Source organism: Crinia signifera, chromosome 12 (assembly GCF_055691185.1).
Source record: "Crinia signifera chromosome 12, ASM5569118v1, whole genome shotgun sequence".
Taxonomy (NCBI): Eukaryota; Metazoa; Chordata; class Amphibia; order Anura; family Myobatrachidae; genus Crinia; species Crinia signifera.
In genome coordinates this window covers 72,783,093-72,806,984 of record NC_139228.1, presented here as the reverse complement: position 1 = coordinate 72,806,984, position 23,892 = coordinate 72,783,093, and the positions used below count along the sequence as shown (strand labels likewise).

The 23,892-nt window shown below is 50.9% G+C and overlaps 2 protein-coding genes across 2 annotated transcripts in view; one reads left to right on the top strand and one right to left on the bottom strand.

Moving 5' to 3' along the window:
- NEMF (nuclear export mediator factor) overlaps positions 1 to 21,352 on the bottom strand; it is an 83,615-nt gene extending 62,263 nt beyond the window's left edge. Inside the window, exons 1-10 of the mRNA XM_083166903.1 lie at positions 21,184 to 21,352; positions 20,987 to 21,055; positions 16,484 to 16,586; positions 9,063 to 9,188; positions 8,607 to 8,755; positions 7,828 to 7,895; positions 7,667 to 7,753; positions 6,810 to 6,883; positions 4,876 to 4,946; positions 1,863 to 1,938 (exon numbers count right to left, since the gene is read on the bottom strand). Of these exons, the coding sequence (XP_083023029.1) occupies positions 1,863 to 1,938; positions 4,876 to 4,946; positions 6,810 to 6,883; positions 7,667 to 7,753; positions 7,828 to 7,895; positions 8,607 to 8,755; positions 9,063 to 9,188; positions 16,484 to 16,586; positions 20,987 to 21,055; positions 21,184 to 21,242 (882 nt within the window). The 5' untranslated portion in view covers positions 21,243 to 21,352. The remainder of the gene's footprint in view (positions 1 to 1,862; positions 1,939 to 4,875; positions 4,947 to 6,809; positions 6,884 to 7,666; positions 7,754 to 7,827; positions 7,896 to 8,606; positions 8,756 to 9,062; positions 9,189 to 16,483; positions 16,587 to 20,986; positions 21,056 to 21,183) is intronic.
- Positions 21,353 to 22,829: 1,477 nt separating this feature from the next.
- Positions 22,830 to 23,892, top strand: part of SAV1 (salvador family WW domain containing protein 1) — an 18,221-nt gene continuing 17,158 nt past the window's right edge. Inside the window, exon 1 of the mRNA XM_083166907.1 lies at positions 22,830 to 23,172. Coding sequence (XP_083023033.1) covers positions 23,079 to 23,172 — 94 coding nt within the window. The 5' untranslated portion in view covers positions 22,830 to 23,078. The remainder of the gene's footprint in view (positions 23,173 to 23,892) is intronic.

Sequence of the window (23,892 nt, the reverse complement as noted above, 5' to 3'; positions counted from 1 at the left end):
CTGATGAAATATCTTACTGCTGCCAGTCCGAGTTTATGCTCGATGCAAGTGTAGAGTGCTTCTACATCCAACGTGGCCAAAATCTGATCCTCCTCTAAGTGCACATCATGTATTCTTTTCAGAACATCTCGTGTATCCTGGACATACGATGGTAGTGTATGGACATGATGCCTAAGGTGCTTGTCCAGGAAGATGCTCGCCTGTTCAGACAGGCCTCCCATCCCTGAGACAATAGGTCTTCCTGGGGGATTGGTTAAGTTCTTATGCACTTTAGGGAGCATATAAAATGTTGGAGTTTTGGGATGTTCGCTGGAGAGGAAAGCATGTTCACGCTTTAGAATAGTGCCATCTTTAAATGCTTTGTTGATTAACCTTTCATACAAGATTTTAAAGTTGTTTGTCGGGTTCAGGGCCATTTGCTGGTAACAATTGTGATCATGGAGTTGTCTTTTCGCTTCTGCCATATATATAGCTCTTTGGGCCACAGGACTATATTCCCCCCTTTGTCCGAGGGTTTGATGACCAGCTCCTCCCACGATTGTATTTCTCTGAGGGTGCGTCTTTCATCCCCTGTCAAGTTGTGATTGAACTGGTGTCTCTGATCTAATTGGGTTGTCAGATGGTTCATATCCCTGGACACCGAGTCGAGAAAAATCTTGATCTCCGGACTGAAATTGTCTTGGGGCATGAAATTGCTTTTTTTCTTCAAGATGGGACGACTGGTTCTATTCTCCTGTAGGGTATCGGGATCTTGTAATTCCTCAAGGATGTCAACCATCTGCAAATCTGACTCCGTAAGGACCACTGCCTCGGGGATTGGGTGTTCTCTGTACTTGTTCTGCCAGGGGAGATCATGTTCTCCTGATTTGCAAAATACTTCTTCAGTAATAATTTCCTTCCAAACAAGCGAAGATCCTTTTCCCAAGTAAACCGGTTCAGTGGACTGTTAGGTGAAAAGGACAGACCTTTTCCTAGAAGTGCGTGATTCTCAGCAGTTAGCTCTCTTTGGGTCAGGTTTATGATGGTTAATTGGTTGTCATCTCTTAATTCGGTTTCCGGGTCCTGGAGCTCTGGCGTTGAGGTTGGGGTGGGTCCCAGTTCCGCCAGTCAGGGAGAGTGAGTGACATCAGCTCCGGCCTTGATCCGCCTGATTTTATCGCACATGAAGAGTAGGTTCTAGGTTACGCACAGACTACACACTGGGAAATCATTCAATAGTGACCGAGTTGCTGCTAAACCCCAATCTCAGAATTTTTTGCAAACCATTCCGGAACTTGCACAAGGCGAGATCTTACTCTGATGGGGCGGCGGTAATCTGATCGCAGGGCTGTGCATTTTTGAATAGCAGAGGTTCAAGTCTGAATAAGCCTCAAAATACTAAGGAGTAGATTCAGGTTGGCTCATGGTATTTCACGGCTTAGCGAGCTTTCTATCGCTGTAACGTTTCTAACATTAGCGTGGGGATGCCCAGGAAATGCAGCATGCCCGCCTGCATCCCGCCTCCCCTTGTGCGTGCACCAAGCAGACCGTGAAAATGCCAGGTGCCGATCAGAATCAAGGCCTAGTAGCACCAGAAGCCTGAACAGCGCAGAGCAGGATATGAACATCTACTCCTCCGCTAGATTTTACTCTGGGGTGGACGATATTCCCTCTCAGTCAGCTTGCACAGATTTTAGTATTAGTTACGTTTCAGCAAACGCTTTAATTTACGTGGCATAAATGGAAGTGTTGCTGAAACGTAACGTAATAGTAATATTAAATAAAAAAAATAAAAAAACAAAATTACAATAGTTTTGTTTCATCAGCTCAGGTTCCACAATGTAGAAAGACAAGACTGTGCAATATACACATTATTAACGCACCTTATCAAAGGAATCAAACGTCACATACTGGCTGTTGACATGTTGTGTGAAGAGGAACGGGTGGAATTCCTCATACCTGGGGAATACACAATGATCCACATCACAAACAGCACAAAAGGGAAAAGGACAAGCAGTATTAATCAGCCAGAAATGAAATGTCTTTCTTCCTGTAGGAGCACTAGCTGTCTCGAATTTTAACATCAGTAGTATAATATAGATAACCAAATTGTAGAAAGTGGCACTCGGGGAAAAAACCCTGGTGAATAGGTGGAACTTTATTCCATAAGCATAGCAACGTACGTTTCGAGGTAGGCGTACCCCTTCTTCAGGATGCAGTAATGGTTCACGAAGGGGTCTGCATACCCCGAAACGTACGTCATTATGCTTATGGAATAATGTTGTACCTATTCACCAGTGTTTTGTCCCCGAGTGCCGCTTTTTACAATTTGGTTACATATGGAAGGAGCACACTTTTTTTAAACATGGCACTCCCTTTACCGAGCAAATCAGCTAAAGATATTCCGTACAGAAACAGAACCATACATTAAAAATACCAAAAAATAAATAAAATCTATCTAATGAAACCTTTGCAGAAATGAAGGATCTCACATTAAAACTAAATGGGGGGGGGCGATTGCATTGAGAAGCTTTAGGGAAATACTGCGCACCTCCTCCTTCAGTCGTGAATGTGTGCCAAGTAGACGAACGGACTAATGGGAGGTAGCCGAATATGAATAAGCTAAATATTCCGTTCCATAATGAAATTGAAGTTGATTTTACGTATAACTTTCTGTAACGGAGGAGGGGTAGGTTGCTTTCAGTGCTGAGCTAAAGCAGAAGGGTCTGCAATAAGAATATGTTCCATGTTCCAAAACATATCTTTTATGAGACACAACACAATCTGATACTATATTCAACAATGCTAAGGAGGGGTTGGGAGGGGGGGGGGGGGTAATAATTCACCCAGAGCTCTCTGATGCAAGGACATGACCAAAATATATGAGAAATGTGACCCGGTTTGACGCACATCCGCCAGCATTGTCTTAGAGCCTGAAGGCCAGAATGTGTGTGATCTGTCTGGTTTAAACCCTTTGAGTGCCAAGGGATTTGTCAAAATAGGTGGGAAAATTGCCAAGCAAACCTTTTTATTAAACCCTTTGAGTGCCAATGTTGCGGTGAGAGATCCTGAAAATGCCAGTGACTGTTATTTTTTTGGGTGCGATATTTAACTAAACTTCATTTGACTTGGCTGCATTTGTATTTATTTATACAAAAAAAAAAAAACAGTCGCTGTGAGGGGCGCTGGCATTTTTAGCAGATAATTTGCTGACAACACTGTTGAGTTTTATATCAGAATGAGATGTCCCACCCCCTAGAGTATGTTTGTAAAAGACGAGTAGAAATTTGCGTAGATAGGAAAGATGTCCCTAAGTTTAAAGACTTTTGGAACCCTTTCAGACATACAAAATATTTCACTTGCACGTGCATCATCCCAGGACTAGCGTATGTCTGAAAGGCTATTCCCGGGATTGTACCGGCATTAAAATCCCAGTGGTATGTCTTAAAGGGGTATCAATGAGCACCCCATTGCCCACTAGGCGCCTTAGCCATGTCGTGGGTTCGTAAGATATCTGTGAGTGCAGCTTATACATTCGCTGACATCTAGCGACATCAGAGGTTCATAGAAGCGACAGGCTGCAGGCCCAGGAACGCTGGTTTAGTCTGTGTCATTTAGGCAAACTACACTAATATTTCATATCTTACACTACAATGTAATTTCCCTTTCTAACTGTACCATGGGGGGGGGGTGTTAAAAATTTAGGGACATGAGATGGTCAGCATGGTAGTAACATCACTATTCAGCATATCGAAAATAATCATTGTAAGCTTGCGAGCAGGGCCCTCCTACATTTTGACTGTCTGTAAATACCCTGTTTTGTTGTATCACTGTCCCCTTTGTAAAGCGCAACGGAATATGCTGCGCTATATAAGAAACTGTTAATAAATAAATAAATAATAACCATAAATGTCTTGTGTGTCAAGAGGGGACGCCATGTTGTCTGCCAGTTGGGGGTATCGCTAATCCTACCCCTATTGTACCTTAACCCATCATCACTACTGCAGCCTACAGCTATCCTGTGCGACCCTGCTGCTGCAGCCTATCCTGTACGACCCTGCTGCTGCAGCCTATCCTGTACGACCCTGCTGCTGCAGCCTATCCTGTACGACCCTGCTGCTGCAGCCTATCCTGTACGACCCTGCTGCTGCAGCCTATCCTGTACGACCCTGCTGCTGCAGCCTATCCTGAACGACCCTGCTGCTGCAGCCTATCCTGTACGACCCTGCTGCTGCAGCCTATCCTGAACGACCCTGCTGCTGCAGCCTATCCTGAACGGCCCTGTTGCCGCAGCCTATCCTGATTTCTGAAAGACCCTGTTGCCGCAGATTATCCCTAGCCCTCCGAAGCTCCTGTCTATCCCTGACCCTCCACTGCAGCAGTCAAACCCCAATGCTCCATTTATTTCACATCGACATTCTGCAAATGCTGACATTGTTCACTGTCGACATGATGATAAAAACTTTATGAATGTCGACTTAGGACTACATCCCTGACTTGGTTGTCAGCACCGGGGGTTTAGCTGCTACCTGCATTCTTTCTGTGAGAGTTATTACTTCATTGTAATTTATTTCCTCACACACAATTGAGGGGTAGATGTATCAAGCAGTGATAAGGGAGCTGATTGGCCGGTGATAAAGTACCAGGCACTTTATCACTTCTCCTTATCACTGCTTCATACATCTACCCTCAGTAACGTTAGACAATCAGTTAAAGTTTTGCCATCATAGTAGAAGATTCCCTGCTTACACACAGCCCAATTTACCAACTACCTGACAGCTTCCAGTCAGACTGTGGAGATGGTGTCAGTCAGATTACACATTTTCACATAAATATTTATAATAACTGATGTTCTATGTTTAAGTTAGCACTTTGAAAGCAATATTGCCTGCTCACGTGAGAATGTCTTCGGATGGTTTATCTGGCTCCAAGCTGGGCTTTTTCTCTCTTTTCTGGATTATGTAGCCCTGTTGGTGATGGAGGTGTGATGCATTAAATATAACTTTAGGTGTCGCACCTACCTCTCCAAAGACTGGATTTTCCAGTACATACAGAAACTCCTCCCATCCCTCTCCTCCACCCGACTCCTCCCATCCCTCTCCTCCACCCGACTCCTCCCATCATTCTCCACCACCCGACTCCTCCCATCCCTCTCCACCACCCGACTCCTCCCATCCCTCTCCAACACCCGACTCCTCCCATCCCTCTCTCCCAACATACTCCTCCCATCCCTCTCTCCCAACATACTCCTCCCATCCCTCTCTCCCAACATACTCCTCCCATCCCTCTCTCCCAACATACTCCTCCCATCCCTCTCTCCCAACATACTCCTCCCATCCCTCTCTCCCAACATACTCCTCCCATCCCTCTCTTCCAACATACTCCACCCATCCCTCTCTTCCAACATACTCCACCCATCCCTCTCTTCCAACATACTCCTCCCATCCCTCTCTTCCAACATACTCCTCCCATCCCTCTCTTCCAACATACTCCACCCATCCCTCTCTTCCAACATACTCCTCCCATCCCTCTCTTCCAACATACTCCACCCATCCCTCTCTTCCAACATACTCCACCCATCCCTCTCCTCCATCCGACTCCACCTATACCTCTCTTCCAACATACACCTCCCATCCCTCTCTTCCAACATACTCCACCCATCCCTCTCTTCCAACATACACCTCCCATCCCTCTCTTCCAACATGCACCTCCCATCCCTCTCTTCCAACATGCACCTCCCATCCCTCTCTTCCAACATGCACCTCCCATCCCTCTCTTCCAACATGCACCTCCCATCCCTCTCTTCCAACATACACCTCCCATCCCTCTCTTCCAACATACACCTCCCATCCCTCTCTTCCAACATACACCTCCCATCCCTCTCTTCCAACATACACCTCCCATCCCTCTCTTCCAACATACACCTCCAATCCCTCTCTTCCAACATACACCTCCAATCCCTCTCTTCCAACATACACCTCCCATCCCTCTCTTCCAACATACACCTCCCATCCCTCTCTTCCAACATACACCTCCCATCCCTCTCTTCCAACATACACCTCCCATCCCTCTCTTCCAACATACACCTCCCATCCCTCTCTTCCAACATACACCTCCCATCCCTCTCTTCCAACATACACCTCCCATCCCTCTCTTCCAACATACACCTCCCATCCCTCTCTTCCAACATACACCACCCATCCCTCTCTTCCAACATACACCACCCATCCCTCTCTTCCAACATACACCTCCCATCCCTCTCTTCCAACATACACCTCCCATCCCTCTCTTCCAACATACACCTCCCATCCCTCTCTTCCAACATACACCTCCCATCCCTCTCTTCCAACATACACCTCCCATCCCTCTCTTCCAACATACACCTCCCATCCCTCTCTTCCAACATACACCTCCCATCCCTCTCTTCCAACATACACCTCCCATCCCTCTCTTCCAACATACACCTCCCATCCCTCTCTTCCAACATACACCTCCCATCCCTCTCTTCCAACATACTCTTCCCATCCCTCTCCTCCACCGGTGGCTCTCCCCCTCCTGCTGCACCCGGCAGCCTCCTGCTGGAGGGACTATCGGGCTCTGCCTCCTATTCCGGTCACTGAGGAGGTCACTGTCCCGGGCAGCACAGCACCAGGCGACGCAAAAAGAGGCCCCTCCGGTGGGGCTGGAACGCACATGAAAATGCAGCAAAAACCCTGATAACAGGCTCCTCATAAAATATTTTATACAGTCCCATTGATCATACACATTTTGCCGTTCGTTCAGCACTGAGGGGATAATACTGCCAGTCCCAATAACTCCCAATATCTTACCTTTCCATCGAAATTCAATGTTTTCTCCATGTAATCCTCCGCCATCTTTAAAGCTGCGTGAACTTTTTCTAGATCTACAAAAGAGAAATAAAATGATCTGACCACGAGTTATCCTATATAGTGCTAGACAAAAATGTCAAGAAACAAAAAAAATGCAACAGGCAAAAAAATATACGTACCTCTGTAGCTACAGAGCACGTCTGGCCACAAAAAAAGTGCAGTGTGCAGTAATAGCCCGATCAGATATTAATCCAACAAGTTAAGGGGTGTATGCACGGGCTGCAGCTGGGCGATTTGGACTAAGCGGTTTTGCTTAGTCAAAATCGCGCAGTTGCTGCCAGTGATAAGTCGGCGCTGTCCCCAGCAGCAGCCCGCGTGTACAGCGGAATAGACGCTGTAGCGTGTAGTCAAAATATGCTTGCCTGCAGTGTCTATTCGGCCAGGCGATAGCAGCGCTGCGGGGCCGTGCATCACTGTCACCCCGTGTACACACCGAGCGATTCAGGCAAACCTTCTAAGCGACTTTGACAATGTAGTCAAAATCACTTTGATTAAAACAATCGCCCACCGCCTGTGTACATTGCTTTAGTCAGTATGATCAAACCATTTATGTTCAAGCTGAAGTCCCCAGCAGTTGGAGTCAGGAATGTAATTCAGTTGACATATACAAAGCCTTTGAGGGACAGGTGTATTAAGCCTGGTGAAAAGATAAAGTGGAAGGAGATAACGTACCAGCCAATCAACTGCAAACTGTCATAATTCAAACAGAGACGATTGGCTGGTGCGTCATCACCTTCCACTTTATCTCTTCACCAGGCTTAATACACCTGCCCCTGAATATTGTATCAGTCACTCACCTGTCTCCCCAGAGATCTGCTCAACCTTCACGTTACTGGAGAGCCCATGTTCTAGCAGACAGTGCTCTATGAGGGTAGCGCCGTACGCTGGATAAAAGATAGAGACAAATATATTCTGTTTCTACGTCACCCCCTTCCCCAAAAACTGAACAGAGACTTACGGAGATGAGGGTTAAGGATCCTCTTCACCTGATCTCCTGTTTGTGCGCTTGCCAATATCTCTTTTAATCTAAACAAGGAAGGCAAGTTACCAGAATGGTAAGAGTACCCGTTCATCTTGCTATTTATACTACTATAATGCTGCTCAGTCTGCCTCCTCCCTCCCATTGGCCCCACTGGAGTCACTGCATAGGCAGCAAAAGGTAAAGGAAAGTTAGGATACTGACTAAAAAAGGAACAGCAAGAACTTTTACTCTTATATTTGTTTATTATTATACATTTTTATGTTATTTTTTCTTATTTCATTGTTGTTTATGTATATGTGATATATTTATATATTTTCTGGTAACCAAGTATATTTTACTGTTTGTTTGTATGTTTTGAAATCAAATAAAACTACTGAATAAAAAAAAAAAAAAGGAGGGGGAACAGGTCACTTAGGGGGATATTCAGACTTGGATTCCCATCTGTTGGAACGTCCCGACAGAAAGTCGACAGTTGGTATTAAATGTACCGACTGTCGAGGGTTGGAAAGTCTGCAAATCAGCAAAAACGGACGTGAATTCGACAATCCGCTGCTGTTTGTGACAAAACAGATCCAACTTGTTTTAAAGTCTGATCTGATTTTATCGGAATCTGCCCTCAATGCTGTCAATAACGGCAGCATTGAATAGGCGACGGGTCTGTATAAACCCCTTAGACACAATAATAAATGACAGTCAATTGTCACAAAGAAGGCAGCTACAAGGATGACAATATAACTCAGCCACTACCATCATACCTGTCCATGGTAAGAAGAGGTTCTGGGGCTTTAGCATTAGACACGGGATAATGCTCCCGAACGGCAAACTTCACATCATCTGCTTCGTCTGTACGGAAGCGCAGGATATTCAGAATGAGATACTCAAAGTCAGTGAGGACGACGTTCCCCTGAAATAAAGAACAGTAGTGTTATAATCAGATAACAACACTTGGTGTGTCCCTAGTGCAATTGGTCAGGTTACCCAGGAGTTCGCACAATATTTTCTTTCATATGTAATTATAGTGCTAACAATTTTGATAGTGCCAGAGTCCCGTCACCCGACTATTCCAGGAGCGCTTTACGCCCACTGCGATGAACTTATTCCGATATTATCACATGCCCACAATATACAAAGATGGCGTTCCCTCACCAAATTCCTACTATTAATCCACATTGCATGTATATTCTTCCATGATTCTTCCAGAAATCTCTTACCCGGTCATACAGCTCCACAATCAGGTGATACGCTGCGTTGTCGGAACCAAACTGGAAATCCACAATCCTGTCCACTCCCAGCTGTGTGACGCTGACCAGCCGCCTGGACCGGAGATGCTTCCTGCACTGAGAGATGCATCAACAATGACTTTATTTTACGGGTGAGCAAAAGTTATCAGTATCACAACTAAAGGAGACTCAGATCTGACCCACCATGGTCATGTAGAGCAGGCCATGAGATTGCCCCACAGGGGCCGTTAGAGGGTATGACACATGGAGGCTGCTGGAGAAGGATCCAGGACTGGCCCTGGGGGGAAGCTGGTGTCGACTGCGGGATTGGCCTAGAGGGGCCAAATCAGGGGAGGACTGGCTCAGAGGGGCCTGGCAGTGGAGAGTTCAATTCATGCAATATTATTTCTATTCTATGACGATGCGCGGTCCCACGCGTTACTATCGCTCGCTAGTTAAGTCAGTGCATGAAGTCAAAATCTAGTCAAATTGCTTTGCAAGTGAATGCGAATCTCTGTGTGTACAGAATGAGCGATGGCGATCTACGTCATCCTCATCCACTATTCTGCCTTTTTTTTTGCTTAAGTAAAATGGCTTAGCCCACATCGCTCCATGTGTATGGGCCCCCCATGGGAGATCTGGACACAGGGAATTCACCTACCCTAAATAGCTTAGCACACATCTCTACGTGTGTATGCCCTAAGATGGGAGTTCTATTTCACACTGGATGTTGCTCTGGCCAACCAATCAGATACTATCTATTATCTAGAAGATGCTAAATAAATAAGCAGATTTTGATTGGTTTCCCATAGCAACAGACCATGTGAAATATACCTCCCATCTTTATACATTTCCCCCATTTTGTCTTTGTCCAATCGTGATAGTGTTCATTCTAGCACCCGCCATCTTTGAAAACCCACGCAGTTCCTCTTCCCTGCCTGGGATGTCACTGTCTGCTGTAGTGCTTCTAGCACAGTGTGGTCTGTATATCAGCACTGATATGCAAACCAGACCTGAGCTAGAAACACCACAGCAGACAGCGACACCCCAGGCAGGGAACAGGAACTGCATGGGTTTTCAAAGATGGCGAGTGATAGAATGAACACTACGTGATACCAGGTAAGGTATGAGAACTCGTGTTACTGTAACAGTGCTTACTGGTCACGGACTAGGGTCCATACTGCAGCCATAAGACTGTGGCATAATTACTACACGTTTACATCTTCGCAGCTTTCAATAAATGTGATTTTTAGTAAATACAGCGGGGAGGAGGGTGCGGTCGCTAGGGCGACATACATTAGGTTGACATGGTCTGAATGTAGACACAAGCATTAGGTCAACAATAGGAAGGTCCACAGGCAAAAGGTCGACATCCTGTCAGTATCAGCGTCATGTTCCCGCGGATAGCATAGTCAGCGTCCCTGTCAGTATCAGCGTCATGTTCCCGCGGACAGCATAGTCAGCGTCCCTGTCAGTATCAGAGTCATGTTCCCACGGCCAGCGTAGTCAGCGTCCCTGTCAGTATCAGCGTCATGTTCCCACGGACAGCATAGTCAGCGTCCCTGTCAGTATCAGCGTCATGTTCCCACGGCCAGCGTAGTCAGCGTCCCTGTCGGTATCAGCGTAGTGTTCCCGTGGACAGCGTAGTCAGCATCCCTGTCAGTATCAGCGTCATGTTCCCGCAGACAGCATAGTCAGCGTCCCTGTCAGTATCAGCGTAGTGTTCCCGCGGACAGCATAGTCAGCGTCCCTGTCCGTATCGGCGTCATGTTCCCACGGCCAGCGTAGTCAGCGTCCCTGTCGGTATCAGCGTAGTGTTCCCGTGGACAGCGTAGTCAGCATCCCTGTCGGTATCAGCGTCATGTTCCCGCGGACAGCATAGTCAGCGTCCCTGTCAGTATCAGCGTAGTGTTCCCGCGGACAGCATAGTCAGCGTCCCTGTCAGTATCAGCGTCATGTTCCCTCGGACAACGTAGTCAGCGTCCCTGTCAGTATCAGTGTCATGTTCCCGTGGACAGCATAGTGAGCGTCCCTGTCAGTATCAGCGTAGTGTTCCTGCGGACAGCATAGTCAGCGTCCCTGTCAGTATCAGCGTCATGTTCCCGCGGCCAACGTAGTCAGCGTCCCTGTCAGTATCAGCGTCATGTTCCCGCGGACAGCATAGTGAGCGTCCCTGTCAGTATCAGCGTCATGTTCCCGCGGACAGCATAGTCAGCGTCCCTGTCAGTATCAGCGTCATGTTCCCGCGGACAGCATAGTCAGCGTCCCTGTCAGTATCAGCGTCATGTTCCCGCGGACAGCATAGGCAGCGTCCCTGTCAGTATCAGCGTAGTGTTCCCACAGCCAGCGTAGTCAGCGTCCCTGTCAGTATCAGCGTCATGTTCCCACGGACAGCATAGTCAGCGTCCCTGTCAGTATCAGCGTCATGTTCCCGCGGACAGCATAGTCAGCGTCCCTGTCAGTATCAGCGTCATGTTCCCTCGGACAGCATAGTCACCGTCCCTGTCAGTATCAGCGTCATGTTCCCGCGGACAGCATAGTCAGCGTCCCTGTCAGTATCAGCGTCATGTTCCCGCGGACAGCATAGTCAGCGTCCCTGTCAGTATCAGCGTAGTGTTCCCACAGCCAGCGTAGTCAGTGTCCCTGTCAGTATCAGTGTCATGTTCCCGCGGACAGCATAGTCAGCGTCCCTGTCAGTATCAGCGTCATGTTCCCGCGGACAGCATAGTCAGCGTCCCTGTCAGTATCAGCGTCATATTCCCGCGGACAGCATAGGCAGCGTCCCTGTCAGTATCAGCGTAGTGTTCCCACAGCCAGCGTAGTCAGCGTCCCTGTCAGTATCAGCGTCATGTTCCCGCGGACAGCATAGGCAGCGTCCCTGTCAGTATCAGCGTAGTGTTCCCGTGGACAGCATAGTCAGCGTCCCTGTCAGTATCAGCATCATGTTCCCGTGGACAGCATAGTCAGCGTCCATGTCAGTATCAGCGTCATGTTCCCGCGGACAGCATAGTCAGCGTCCCTGTCAGTATCAGCGTAGTGTTCCCACAGCCAGCGTAGTCAGCGTCCCTGTCAGTATCAGCGTCATGTTCCCGCGGACAGCATAGGCAGCGTCCCTGTCAGTATCAGCGTAGTGTTCCCGTGGACAGCATAGTCAGCGTCCCTGTCAGTATCAGTGTCATGTTCCCGCGGACAGCATAGTCAGCGTCCCTGTCAGTATCAGCGTCATGTTCCCGCGGACAGCATAGTCAGCGTCCCTGTCAGTATCAGCGTCATGTTCCCGCGGACAGCATAGTCAGCGTCCCTGTCAGTATCAGCGTAGTGTTCCCGCGGACAGCATAGTCAGCGTCCCTGTCGGTATCAGCGTCATGTTCCCGCGGACAGCATAGTCAGCGTCCCTGTCAGTATCAGCGTAGTGTTCCCGCGGACAGCATAGTCAGCGTCCCTGTCAGTATCAGCGTCATGTTCCCTCGGACAACGTAGTCAGCGTCCCTGTCAGTATCAGCGTCATGTTCCCGTGGACAGCATAGTGAGCGTCCCTGTCAGTATCAGCGTAGTGTTCCTGCGGACAGCATAGTCAGCGTCCCTGTCAGTATCAGCGTCATGTTCCCGCGGCCAACGTAGTCAGCGTCCCTGTCAGTATCAGCGTCATGTTCCCGCGGACAGCATAGTGAGCGTCCCTGTCAGTATCAGCGTCATGTTCCCGCGGACAGCATAGTCAGCGTCCCTTTCAGTATCAGCGTCATGTTCCCGCGGACAGCATAGTCAGCGTCCCTGTCAGTATCAGCGTCATGTTCCCGCGGACAGCATAGGCAGCGTCCCTGTCAGTATCAGCGTCATGTTCCCGCGGACAGCATAGGCAGCGTCCCTGTCAGTATCAGCGTAGTGCTCCCACAGCCAGCGTCCCTGTCAGTATCAGCGTCATGTTCCCACGGACAGCATAGTCAGCGTCCCTGTCAGTATCAGCGTCATATTCCCGCGGACAGCATAGGCAGCGTCCCTGTCAGTATCAGCGTAGTGTTCCCACAGCCAGCGTAGTTAGCGTCCCTGTCAGTATCAGCGTCATGTTCCCGCGGACAGCATAGTCAGCGTCCCTGTCAGTATCAGCATCATGTTCCCATGGACAGCATAGTCAGCGTCCATGTCAGTATCAGCGTCATGTTCCCGCGGACAGCATAGTCAGCGTCCATGTCAGTATCAGCGTAGTGTTCCCGTGGACAGCATAGTCAGCGTCCCTGTCAGTATCAGCATCATGTTCCCATGGACAGCATAGTCAGCGTCCATGTCAGTATCAGCGTCATGTTCCCGCGGACAGCATAGTCAGCGTCCCTGTCAGTATCAGCGTCATGTTCCCGCGGACAGCATAGTCAGCGTCCCTGTCAGTATCACGGTCATGTTCCCACAGCCAGCGTAGTCAGCGTCCCTGTCAGTATCAGCGTCATGTTCCCACGGACAGCATAGTCAGCGTCCCTGTCAGTATCAGCGTCATGTTCCCGCGGACAGCATAGTCAGCGTCCCTGTCAGTATCAGCGTCATGTTCCCGCGGACAGCATAGTCAGCGTCCCTGTCAGTATCACGGTCATGTTCCCACAGCCAGCGTAGTCAGCGTCCCTGTCAGTATCAGCGTCATGTTCCCACGGACAGCATAGTCAGCGTCCCTGTCAGTATCAGCGTCATGTTCCCGCGGACAGCATAGTCAGCGTCCCTGTCAGTATCAGCGTCATGTTCCCGCGGACAGCATAGGCAGCGTCCCTGTCAGTATCAGCGTAGTGCTCCCACAGCCAGCGTAGTCAGCGTCCCTGTCAGTATCAGCGTCATGTTCCCACGGACAGCATAGTCAGCGTCCCTGTCAGTATCAGCGTCATGTTCCCGCGGACAGCATAGGCAGCGTCCCTGTCAGTATCAGCGTAGTGTTCCCACAGCCAGCGTAGTCAGCGTCCCTGTCAGTATCAGCGTCATGTTCCCGCGGACAGCATAGGCAGCGTCCCTGTCAGTATCAGCGTAGTGTTCCCGTGGACAGCATAGTCAGCGTCCCTGTCAGTATCAGTGTCATGTTCCCGCGGACAGCATAGTCAGCGTCCCTGTCAGTATCAGCGTCATGTTCCCGCGGACAGCATAGTCAGCGTCCCTGTCAGTATCAGCGTCATGTTCCCGCGGACAGCATAGTCAGCATCCCTGTCAGTATCAGCGTCATGTTCCCGCGGACCGCATAGTCAGCGTCCCTGTCAGTATCAGCGTCATGTTCCCACGGACCGCATAGTCAGCGTCCCTGTCAGTATCAGCGTCATGTTCCCATGGACAGCATAGTCAGCGTCCCTGTCAGTATCAGCGTCATGTTCCCATGGACAGCATAGTCAGCGTCCCTGTCAGTATCAGCGTCATGTTCCCGCGGACAGCATAGTCAGCGTCCCTGTCAGTATCAGCGTCATGTTCCCGCGGACAGCATAGTCAGCATCCCTGTCAGTATCAGCGTCATGTTCCCGCGGACCGCATAGTCAGCGTCCCTGTCAGTATCAGCGTCATGTTCCCACGGACCGCATAGTCAGCGTCCCTGTCAGTATCAGCGTCATGTTCCCATGGACAGCATAGTCAGCGTCCCTGTCAGTATCAGCGTCGTGTTCCCGCGGACAGCATAGTCAGCGTCCCTGTCAGTATCAGCGTCATGTTCCCGCGGACAGCGTAGTGAGCGTCCCTGTCAGTATCAGCGTAGTGTTCCCGCGGCCTGCGTAGTCAGCGTCCCTGTCAGTATCAGCGTAGTGTTCCCACGGCCAGCGTAGTCAGCGTCCCTGTCGGTATCAGCGTAGTGTTCCCGTGGACAGCGTAGTCAGCGTCCCTGTCAGTATCAGCGTCATGTTCCCGCGGACAGCATAGTCAGCGTCCCTGTCAGTATCAGCGTCATGTTCCCTCGGACAGCATAGTCACCGTCCCTGTCAGTATCAGCGTCATGTTCCCGCGGACAGCATAGTCAGCGTCCCTGTCAGTATCAGCGTCATGTTCCCGCGGACAGCATAGTCAGCGTCCCTGTCAGTATCAGCGTAGTGTTCCCACAGCCAGCGTAGTCAGCGTCCCTGTCAGTATCAGTGTCATGTTCCCGCGGACAGCATAGTCAGCGTCCCTGTCAGTATCAGCGTCATGTTCCCGCGGACAGCATAGTCAGCGTCCCTGTCAGTATCAGCGTCATGTTCCTGCGGACAGCATAGTGAGCGTCCCTGTCAGTATCAGCGTAGTGTTCCCGCGGCCAGCGTCCCTGTCAGTATCAGCGTAGCGGTGCGCAGTCGGCGTAGTCAGTCCGCGGTGCGCAGTCAGTCCGCGGTGCGCAGTCAGTCCGCGGTGCGCAGTCAGTCCGCGGTGCGCAGTCAGCGTATTCAGTCCGCGGTGTGCAGTCAGCATAGTCAGTCTGCGGTACGCAGTCAGCGGTAGTCAGTCTGCGGTAGTCAGTCAGCGGTAGTCAGTCAGCGCTTATTACATTGTGTGGGAACCCTTGACCATTTTAACCTGCCTGACATGACAGATGTGAATGTGTTCCTGAAATACCCCCACTATCCACGTCTGCTCGAAGCGCGGCGCGCGCATAGAGCCTTGAACAGGTCGGAAAGGATGCGTACCGCCTGCGCTCGCCATGCTTTGGGCTGGCGTGGATAGTGGGGGTTTGAAATGGAGGCATTTGTCAGTATGTAACATGGAGCAATGGCAAATGCCTCCTTTATTGTGCATGAGACGCAGTTGTGCACCACACTCACCTTTGTGCATAAGACGCACCTGCTACTGAACCCCTAACCCCATCTCCCTGAAGCAGACACGGGCAGGGTTGCAGTACCCTGCCGCAATACTTACTGAGACGCACATACGTCTGAGACGCTCCTGCATCTCAGACAGATGGAGCGCCTCTCCGCCGGCGTCCGCCAGCACAGGGGATCTGGCGGTTACCGGCGCTGTGTGAGAGGCGCTCACTAGACTTGCCAGGGACAGAGCTGCAGCTCCTGGGGACAATACGGTGACTAGCTGCCTGACGGGGACACTACGCTGACTACGCTAGGCAGCCATTGGGCTACGCTGACAGTGTAGCGTAGCCTGCCGCCGTGAAACTACACAAGTACAGAGTTTTTCACTTTCTTTGAGCCGACAGGCGGTATTTCCTACCCTACCACCTACTAGGGCATGGAGGGAGAATATAATAGTGAGCCGCCCGCAGCGAGCCATGCGAGGGGACACAATACACTGATACGGTGTCCATGTTGACTTACATCAAAATTCAGAACAAAAAAACCCCTGAAAAACCTTGTCGACCTTTTGACTGTTGACCCTCCCATTGTCGACCAAATGCTTGTGTCGACCCTCCAACCTTAGCCATGTCGACCTAATATAAGGGCGGGTTACTAAGAAGAGAGACAAATTGCAGCTTCGTTCGTTCCAACCTTCATGGCGAAGCCTGATGGCATCATGTTCTTGGGCCACTCAAACTCTGTCGTGTGGATCCTGATCCCCGACTCCAGCAGGAGCACGGCTTTGGCGTCCGGCCTGGGGATCACAATATAATGATATATAAGTGAACGAGCACAGCCACACAGTATCCCTATATAACACCAGCGCACAGTGTCCCTATATAACCCCAGCGCACAGTCTCCCTATATAACCCCAGCGCACAGTCTCCCTATATAACCCCAGCGCACAGTCTCCCTATATAACCCCAGCGCACAGTGTCCCTATATAACCCCAGCGAACGTTATCCCTATACAACCCCAGCGCACGTTATCCCTATATAACCCCAGCGCACGTTATCCCTATATAACCCCAGCGCACGGTATCCCTATATAACCCCAGCGCACGGTATCCCTATATAACCCCAGCGCACGGTATCCCTATATAAACCCAGAGCACGGTATCTCTATATAACCCCAGCGCACGGTATCCCTATATAACCCCAGCGCACGGTATCCCTATATAAACCCAGAGCACGGTATCTCTAAATAACCCCAGCGCACGGTATCCCTATATAACACCAGCGCACAGTATCCCTATATATCCCCAGCGCACAGTATCCCTATATAACCCCAGCGCACAGTGTCCCTATATAACCCCAGCGAACGTTATCCCTATACAACCCCAGCGCACGTTATCCCTATATAACCCCAGCGCACAGTGTCCCTATATAACCCCAGCGCACAGTGTCCCTATATAACCCCAGCGCACAGTGTCCCTATATAACCCCAGCGCACAGTCTCCCTATATAACCCCAGCGCACGGTCTCCCTATATAACCCCAGCGCACGGTCTCCCTATATAACCCCAGCGCACGGTCTCCCTATATAACCCCAGCGCACAGTGTCCCTATATAACCCCAGCGCACAGTCTCCCTATATAACCTCAGCGCACAGTATCCCTATAGAACCCCAGCACACAGTCTCCCTATATAACCCCAGCGCACAGTGTCCCTATATAACCCCAGCGCACAGTCTCCCTATATAACCCCAGCGCACGTTATCCCTATATAACCCCAGCGCACGTTATCCCTATATAACCCCAGCGCAGTGTCCCTATATAACCCCAGCGCACGTTATCCCTATATAACCCCAGCGCACGTTATCCCTATATAACCCCAGCGCACGTTATCCCTATAAAACCCCAGCGCAGTGTCCCTATATAACCCCAGCGCACGTTATCCCTATATAACCCCAGCGCACGTTATCCCTATATAACCCCAGCGCACGTTATCCCTATAAAACCCCAGCGCAGTGTCCCTATATAACCCCAGCGCACGGTATCCCTATATAACCCCAGCGCACGGTCTCCCTATATAACCCCAGCGCACAGTGTCTCTATATAACCCCAGCGCACAGTGTCCCTATATAACCCCAGCGCACAGTGTCCCTATATAACCCCAGCGCACAGTGTCCCTATATAACCCCAGCGCACAGTGTCCCTATATAACCCCAGCGCACAGTCTCCCTATATAACCCCAGCGCACAGTGTCCCTATATAACCCCAGCTCACAGTATCCCTATAGAACCCCAGCGCACAGTATCCCTATATAACCCCAGCGCACAGTCTCCCTATATAACCCCCGCGCACAGTGTCCCTATATAACCCCAGCGCACAGTATCCCTATAGAACCCCAGTGCACAGTATCCCTATATAACCCCAGCGCACAGTGTCCCTATATAACCCCAGCGCACAGTCTCCCTATATAACCCCAGCGCACGTTATCCCTATATAACCCCAGCGCACGTTATCCCTATATAACCCCAGCGCACGTTATCCCTATAAAACCCCAGCGCAGTGTCCCTATATAACCCCAGCGCATGGTATCCCTATATAACCCCAGCGCACAGTCTCCCTATATAACCCCAGCGCACGGTCTCCCTATATAACCCAGCGCACAGTGTCCCTATATAACCCAGCGCACAGTCTCCCTATATAACCCCAGCGCACAGTCTCCCTATATAACCCCAGCGCACGGTCTCCCTATATAACCCCAGCAAACGTTATCCCTATACAACCCCAGCGCACGTTATCCCTATATAACCCCAGCGCACGTTATCCCTATATAACCCCAGCGCACGGTATCCCTATATAACCCCAGCGCACGGTATCCCTATATAACCCCAGCGCACGGTATCCCTATATAAACCCAGAGCACGGTATCTCTATATAACCCCAGCGCACGGTATCCCTATATAACCCCAGTGCACGATATCCCTATATAAACCCAGAGCACGGTATCTCTATATAACCCCAGCGCACGGTATCCCTATATAACACCAGCGCACAGTATCCCTATATATCCCCAGCGCACAGTATCCCTATATAACCCCATCGCACAGTGTCCCTATACAACCCCAGCGAACGTTATCCCTATACAACCCCAGCGCACGTTATCCCTATATAACCCCAGCGCACGTTATCCCTATATAACCCCAGCGCACAGTGTCCCTATATAACCCCAGCGCACAGTGTCCCTATATAACCCCAGCGCACAGTGTCCCTATATAACCCCAGCGCACAGTCTCCCTATATAACCCCAGCGCACGGTCTCCCTATATAACCCCAGCGCACGGTCTCCCTATATAACCCCAGCGCACAGTGTCCCTATATAACCCCAGCGCACAGTCTCCCTATATAACCTCAGCGCACAGTATCCCTATAGAACCCCAGCGCACAGTCTCCCTATATAACCCCAGCGCACAGTGTCCCTATATAACCCCAGCGCACAGTCTCCCTATATAACCCCAGCGCACGTTATCCCTATATAACCCCAGCGCACGTTATCCCTATATAACCCCAGCGCACGTTATCCCTATATAACCCCCAGCGCAGTGTCCCTATATAACCCCAGCGCACGTTATCCCTATATAACCCCAGCGCACGTTATCCCTATATAACCCCAGCGCAGTGTCCCTATATAACCCCAGCGCACGTTATCCCTATATAACCCCAGCGCACGTTATCCCTATATAACCCCAGCGCACGTTATCCCTATAAAACCCCAGCGCAGTGTCCCTATATAACCCCAGCGCACGGTATCCCTATATAACCCCAGCGCACGGTCTCCCTATATAACCCCAGCGCACAGTGTCTCTATATAACCCCAGCGCACAGTGTCCCTATATAACCCCAGCGCAGTGTCCCTATATAACCCCAGCGCACAGTGTCCCTATATAACCCCAGCGCACAGTCTCCCTATATAACCCCAGCGCACAGTGTCCCTATATAACCCCAGCGCACAGTATCCCTATAGAACCCCAGCGCACAGTATCCCTATATAACCCCAGCGCACAGTCTCCCTATATAACCCCCGCGCACAGTGTCCCTATATAACCCCAGCGCACAGTATCCCTATAGAACCCCAGTGCACAGTATCCCTATATAACCCCAGCGCACAGTGTCCCTATATAACCCCAGCGCACGTTATCCCTATATAACCCCAGCGCACGTTATCCCTATATAACCCCAGCGCACGTTATCCCTATATAACCCCAGCGCACGTTATCCCTATAAAACCTCAGCGCAGTGTCCCTATATAACCCCAGCGCACGGTATCCCTATATAACCCCAGCGAACAGTCTCCCTATATAACCCCAGCGCACGGTCTCCCTATATAACCCCAGAGTGTCCCTATATAACCCCAGCGCACAGTCTCCCTATATAACCCCAGCGCACAGTCTCCCTATATAACCCCAGCGCACGGTCTCCCTATATAACCCCAGCGCACGGTCTCCCTATATAACCCCAGCGCACAGTGTCCCTATATAACCCCAGCGCACAGTCTCCCTATATAACCCCAGCGAACAGTATCCCTATATATCCCCAGCGCACAGTATCCCTATATATCCCCAGCCCACGGTATCCCTATATAACCCCAGCGCACAGTATCCCTATATATCCCCAGCGCACAGTATCCCTATATATCCCCAGCGCACAGTGTCCCTATATAACCCCAGCGCACAGTATCCCTATATAACCCAGCGCACAGTCTCCCTATATAACCTCAGCGCACAGTATCCCTATAGAACCCCAGCGCACAGTATCCCTATAGAACCCCAGCGCACCGTATCCCTATATAACCTCAGCGCACAGTGTCTCTATATAACCCCAGCGCATAGTGTCCCTATATAACCCCAGCGCACAGTATCCCTATATAACCCCAGCGCACAGTATCCCTACATAACCCCATCGCACAGTATCCCTACATAACCCCAGCGCACAGTGTCCCTATATAAACCCCAGCGCACTGTATCCCTATATAACCCCAGCGCACTGTATCCCTATATATCCCCAGCGCACTGTATCCCTATATATCCCCAATGCACTTTACCCTATATAACCCCAGAGCACAGTATCCCTATATAACCTCAGTGCACAGTATACCTATATAACCCCAGTGCACACACAGCTGCCACAGGGCACCAATGAGAATCTTACTTCTGCAAGCGGATGAGATACGTCTTGTTATCCACATCATAGACATTGTTCACTCGCATCCCCAGCAAACTAGGAAACAAGGAAACAGCCATTAGTATCATGATTACACTTGTAATGTAGTTAGTGCTAGAGGGTTATACTCAGTCACTGCCACTGCTGCAGGGTGAGTGCCAGCCTGCCAGGCATCCAGTCATCACCTGGCATTGAGCTCTGCGATGACAGCCCGAAGATCTATGGTGCTGAATCTGTTCTTCATGTTGTTCTGCAGCCACGGAGCCCCAGTGTCGCTGCTGTGAGTCTAATAGTGTAGAGTGGACTCAGTGTACCACATGCGCAGACAGCTACGGAAGCCCGGCATGGACAGCTCTTGTAAAGCATTTCGGAAAAGGTTAGACGCCTCTGCTGGTAATGAGTAGCATCCCACCCAATTGACTGTCGACATGGTCTAATGCCTGTGCTTGTGTTGACCTAATGACATGTCGACCTAGAACATGTCAACCTTGACCCATGTCGACCTATACCATGTTGACATAATGGTGTCGACCTAACGATTGTCAACCAACTTGCTGTAGACCAAATGACCGTATCTCATTATACAGAGGTCTCAACACTTCTTATAACCCGTGTCGAATTTCCGGGTTGGACAACCCGGGTTATAAGCTGTGCTGCTTTCACACCACACCTCCACCCGGGGCCATACGCTACCAGTCCAGCAATCACCAGGGTGGTGAGGTGTGGTGTGAAAGGGGTATAACAGTAATATTTTTTTTTTTTAAAGGTGCTGGGTCTGAGTTGGCGTGGAACATAGCATTGACAGTGTCCATGTCGACAGGTAACAGGCCGACTGCAAAAGCTTCACAGGCACTAGGTCGACATGGAAAAAAAGATCAACATGGAACAAGTTGACATTGACATTAGTTCGACACAAGCAAAAGGTCATTAGAAAAAAAGGCATTGGTCCACACAAGTATTTCACAAATTTGATGTCTAGGTCATCACCTGTCGAAACTGGAGCCCCGATCGTAAAGCATGAAAATAATCGTGAAAAATGCATGTTGACCATTGACATGTCAACCTTTTCCCTGTGTAGACCTTTTGTCAGTGTCAACCTGATGCATGTCGACTACATGTGGTCAACCTATTGATTGTCAGCCTAGCATCCGGATACCGCCTGGGTGGTATATGGTCGTTAGGTCGACACATATAGAGTCAACATGCATTGGGTCGACCGCTGAAGGTTGACATGGGTAAAAGGTCGACACATGTTGACATTTTTTTATGACTTGACAGATGCCAACAGGCGGTATTTCATGCCCTATCATCCACTATGGTAGTGGAGGGAGAATAGAATAGTGTGCCGAGCTTAGCAAGGCACCGTGCCCAAAGCACGAGTGGACACAGTACACTCTGATGATGTCGACATTTGGGCCAAAAAAATTAAACACTCACGTTGACTTTTTAACTGTCCCCCTTCCATTGTTGACCTAATGCTTGAGCTTTCAACACTGTCGACCTTAGCCATGTCAACGTTCTGTGGGCTACCCAGTGCAATGACCAATACCCGTCTGAGTAGCTTTGACAACATCTATCTTGAGGGAACAGCGTCACCTCACCCTGCCGGTAGGTTCGTGTATGCCGACATAAAATCACACGCGCCAGACAGCGACGCCGTCAGTTACTACTCAGTCATTGCCCAATCACACATCTATGCGACCCGCCCCTTCCCCACAGCTGGCCAATGCGGGGCGAGGGAAAGGCCATGACCTCACTGCGAATGGGCGGGTTGTTTGGAGAGATGTGTGCGCGCTCTCCCCACCGCCCCACATGCTGCTGTCTCACGTGACGCCATGCCCCGCCCCCTGTGCGCGCTCTCACGCATCCCTCCTTCGCGGGCACGCGCCGCCCCCTCCCGCGAGAACGAGCACGGCCGGGCCGGTGTTCCCGGTGCCGCCGACAGAGGGAGCCCGGGGAGTGGAAGTGGAAGTGGAGGTGGCGGGGGACAGGGGCATGTCACTCCTCAGCCGGAGGAGAGCGGAGACCATGAGCCGGGGACTCGCCGCCGCATAGCGGAGCCCGGTTTGGGGGGTGGGAGATGTTATCCAGGAAGAAAACCAAGAAAGAAGTTTCCAAACCGGCCGAGGTGCAGGGGGAAGTACGTGCGGAAGGAGACGTCCCGCTGCTGCGCAGTAAGTGTCCGGGGGCTGCACACACACCACTAGCGGGGGCTCTCCCGGGGAGGGCGTGTCGCACTGCCGGGTAGGGGTCTCCAGGGGGGGGAGAGAGTAGGGGCAGGGGGTCTCCAGTGGGGAGAGAGTGTAGGGGTAGGGGGTCTCCAGGGGGGAGAGAGTGTAGGGGTAGGGGGTCTCCAGGGGGGAGAGGGAGTAGGGGTAGGGGGTCTCCAGGGGGGAGAGGGGGTAGGGGGTCTCCAGGGGGGAGAGGGGGTAGGGGGGTCTCCAGGGGGGAGAGGGGGTAGGGGGTCTCCAGGGGGGAGAGGGGGTAGGGGGTCTCCAGGGGGGAGAGGAGTGCAGGGGAGAGAGTGCAGGGGGTAGGGGGTCTCCAGAGGGGGTTAGGGGGTCTCCAGGGTTGAGAGGGGGTAGGGGGTCTCCAGGGGTGAGAGGGGGTAGGGGGTCTCCAGGGTTGAGAGGGGGTAGGGGGTCTCCAGGGTTGAAAGGGGTAGGGGGTCTCCAGGGTTGAGAGGGGGTAGGGGGTCTCAAGGGGGGAGAGAATGTGGGGGTAGGGGGGTCTCCATGGGGGAGAGGGAGTAGGGATAGGGGGTCTCCAGGGGGTGAGAGGGAGTAGGGGTAGGGGGTGTCCAGGGGGAGAGGGGGTAGGTGGTCTCTAGGGGGAGTGAGAAGTAGGGGGTCTCCTGGGGAGAGAGCATTGGGGCCACCTCCCTGCCCCCCCTA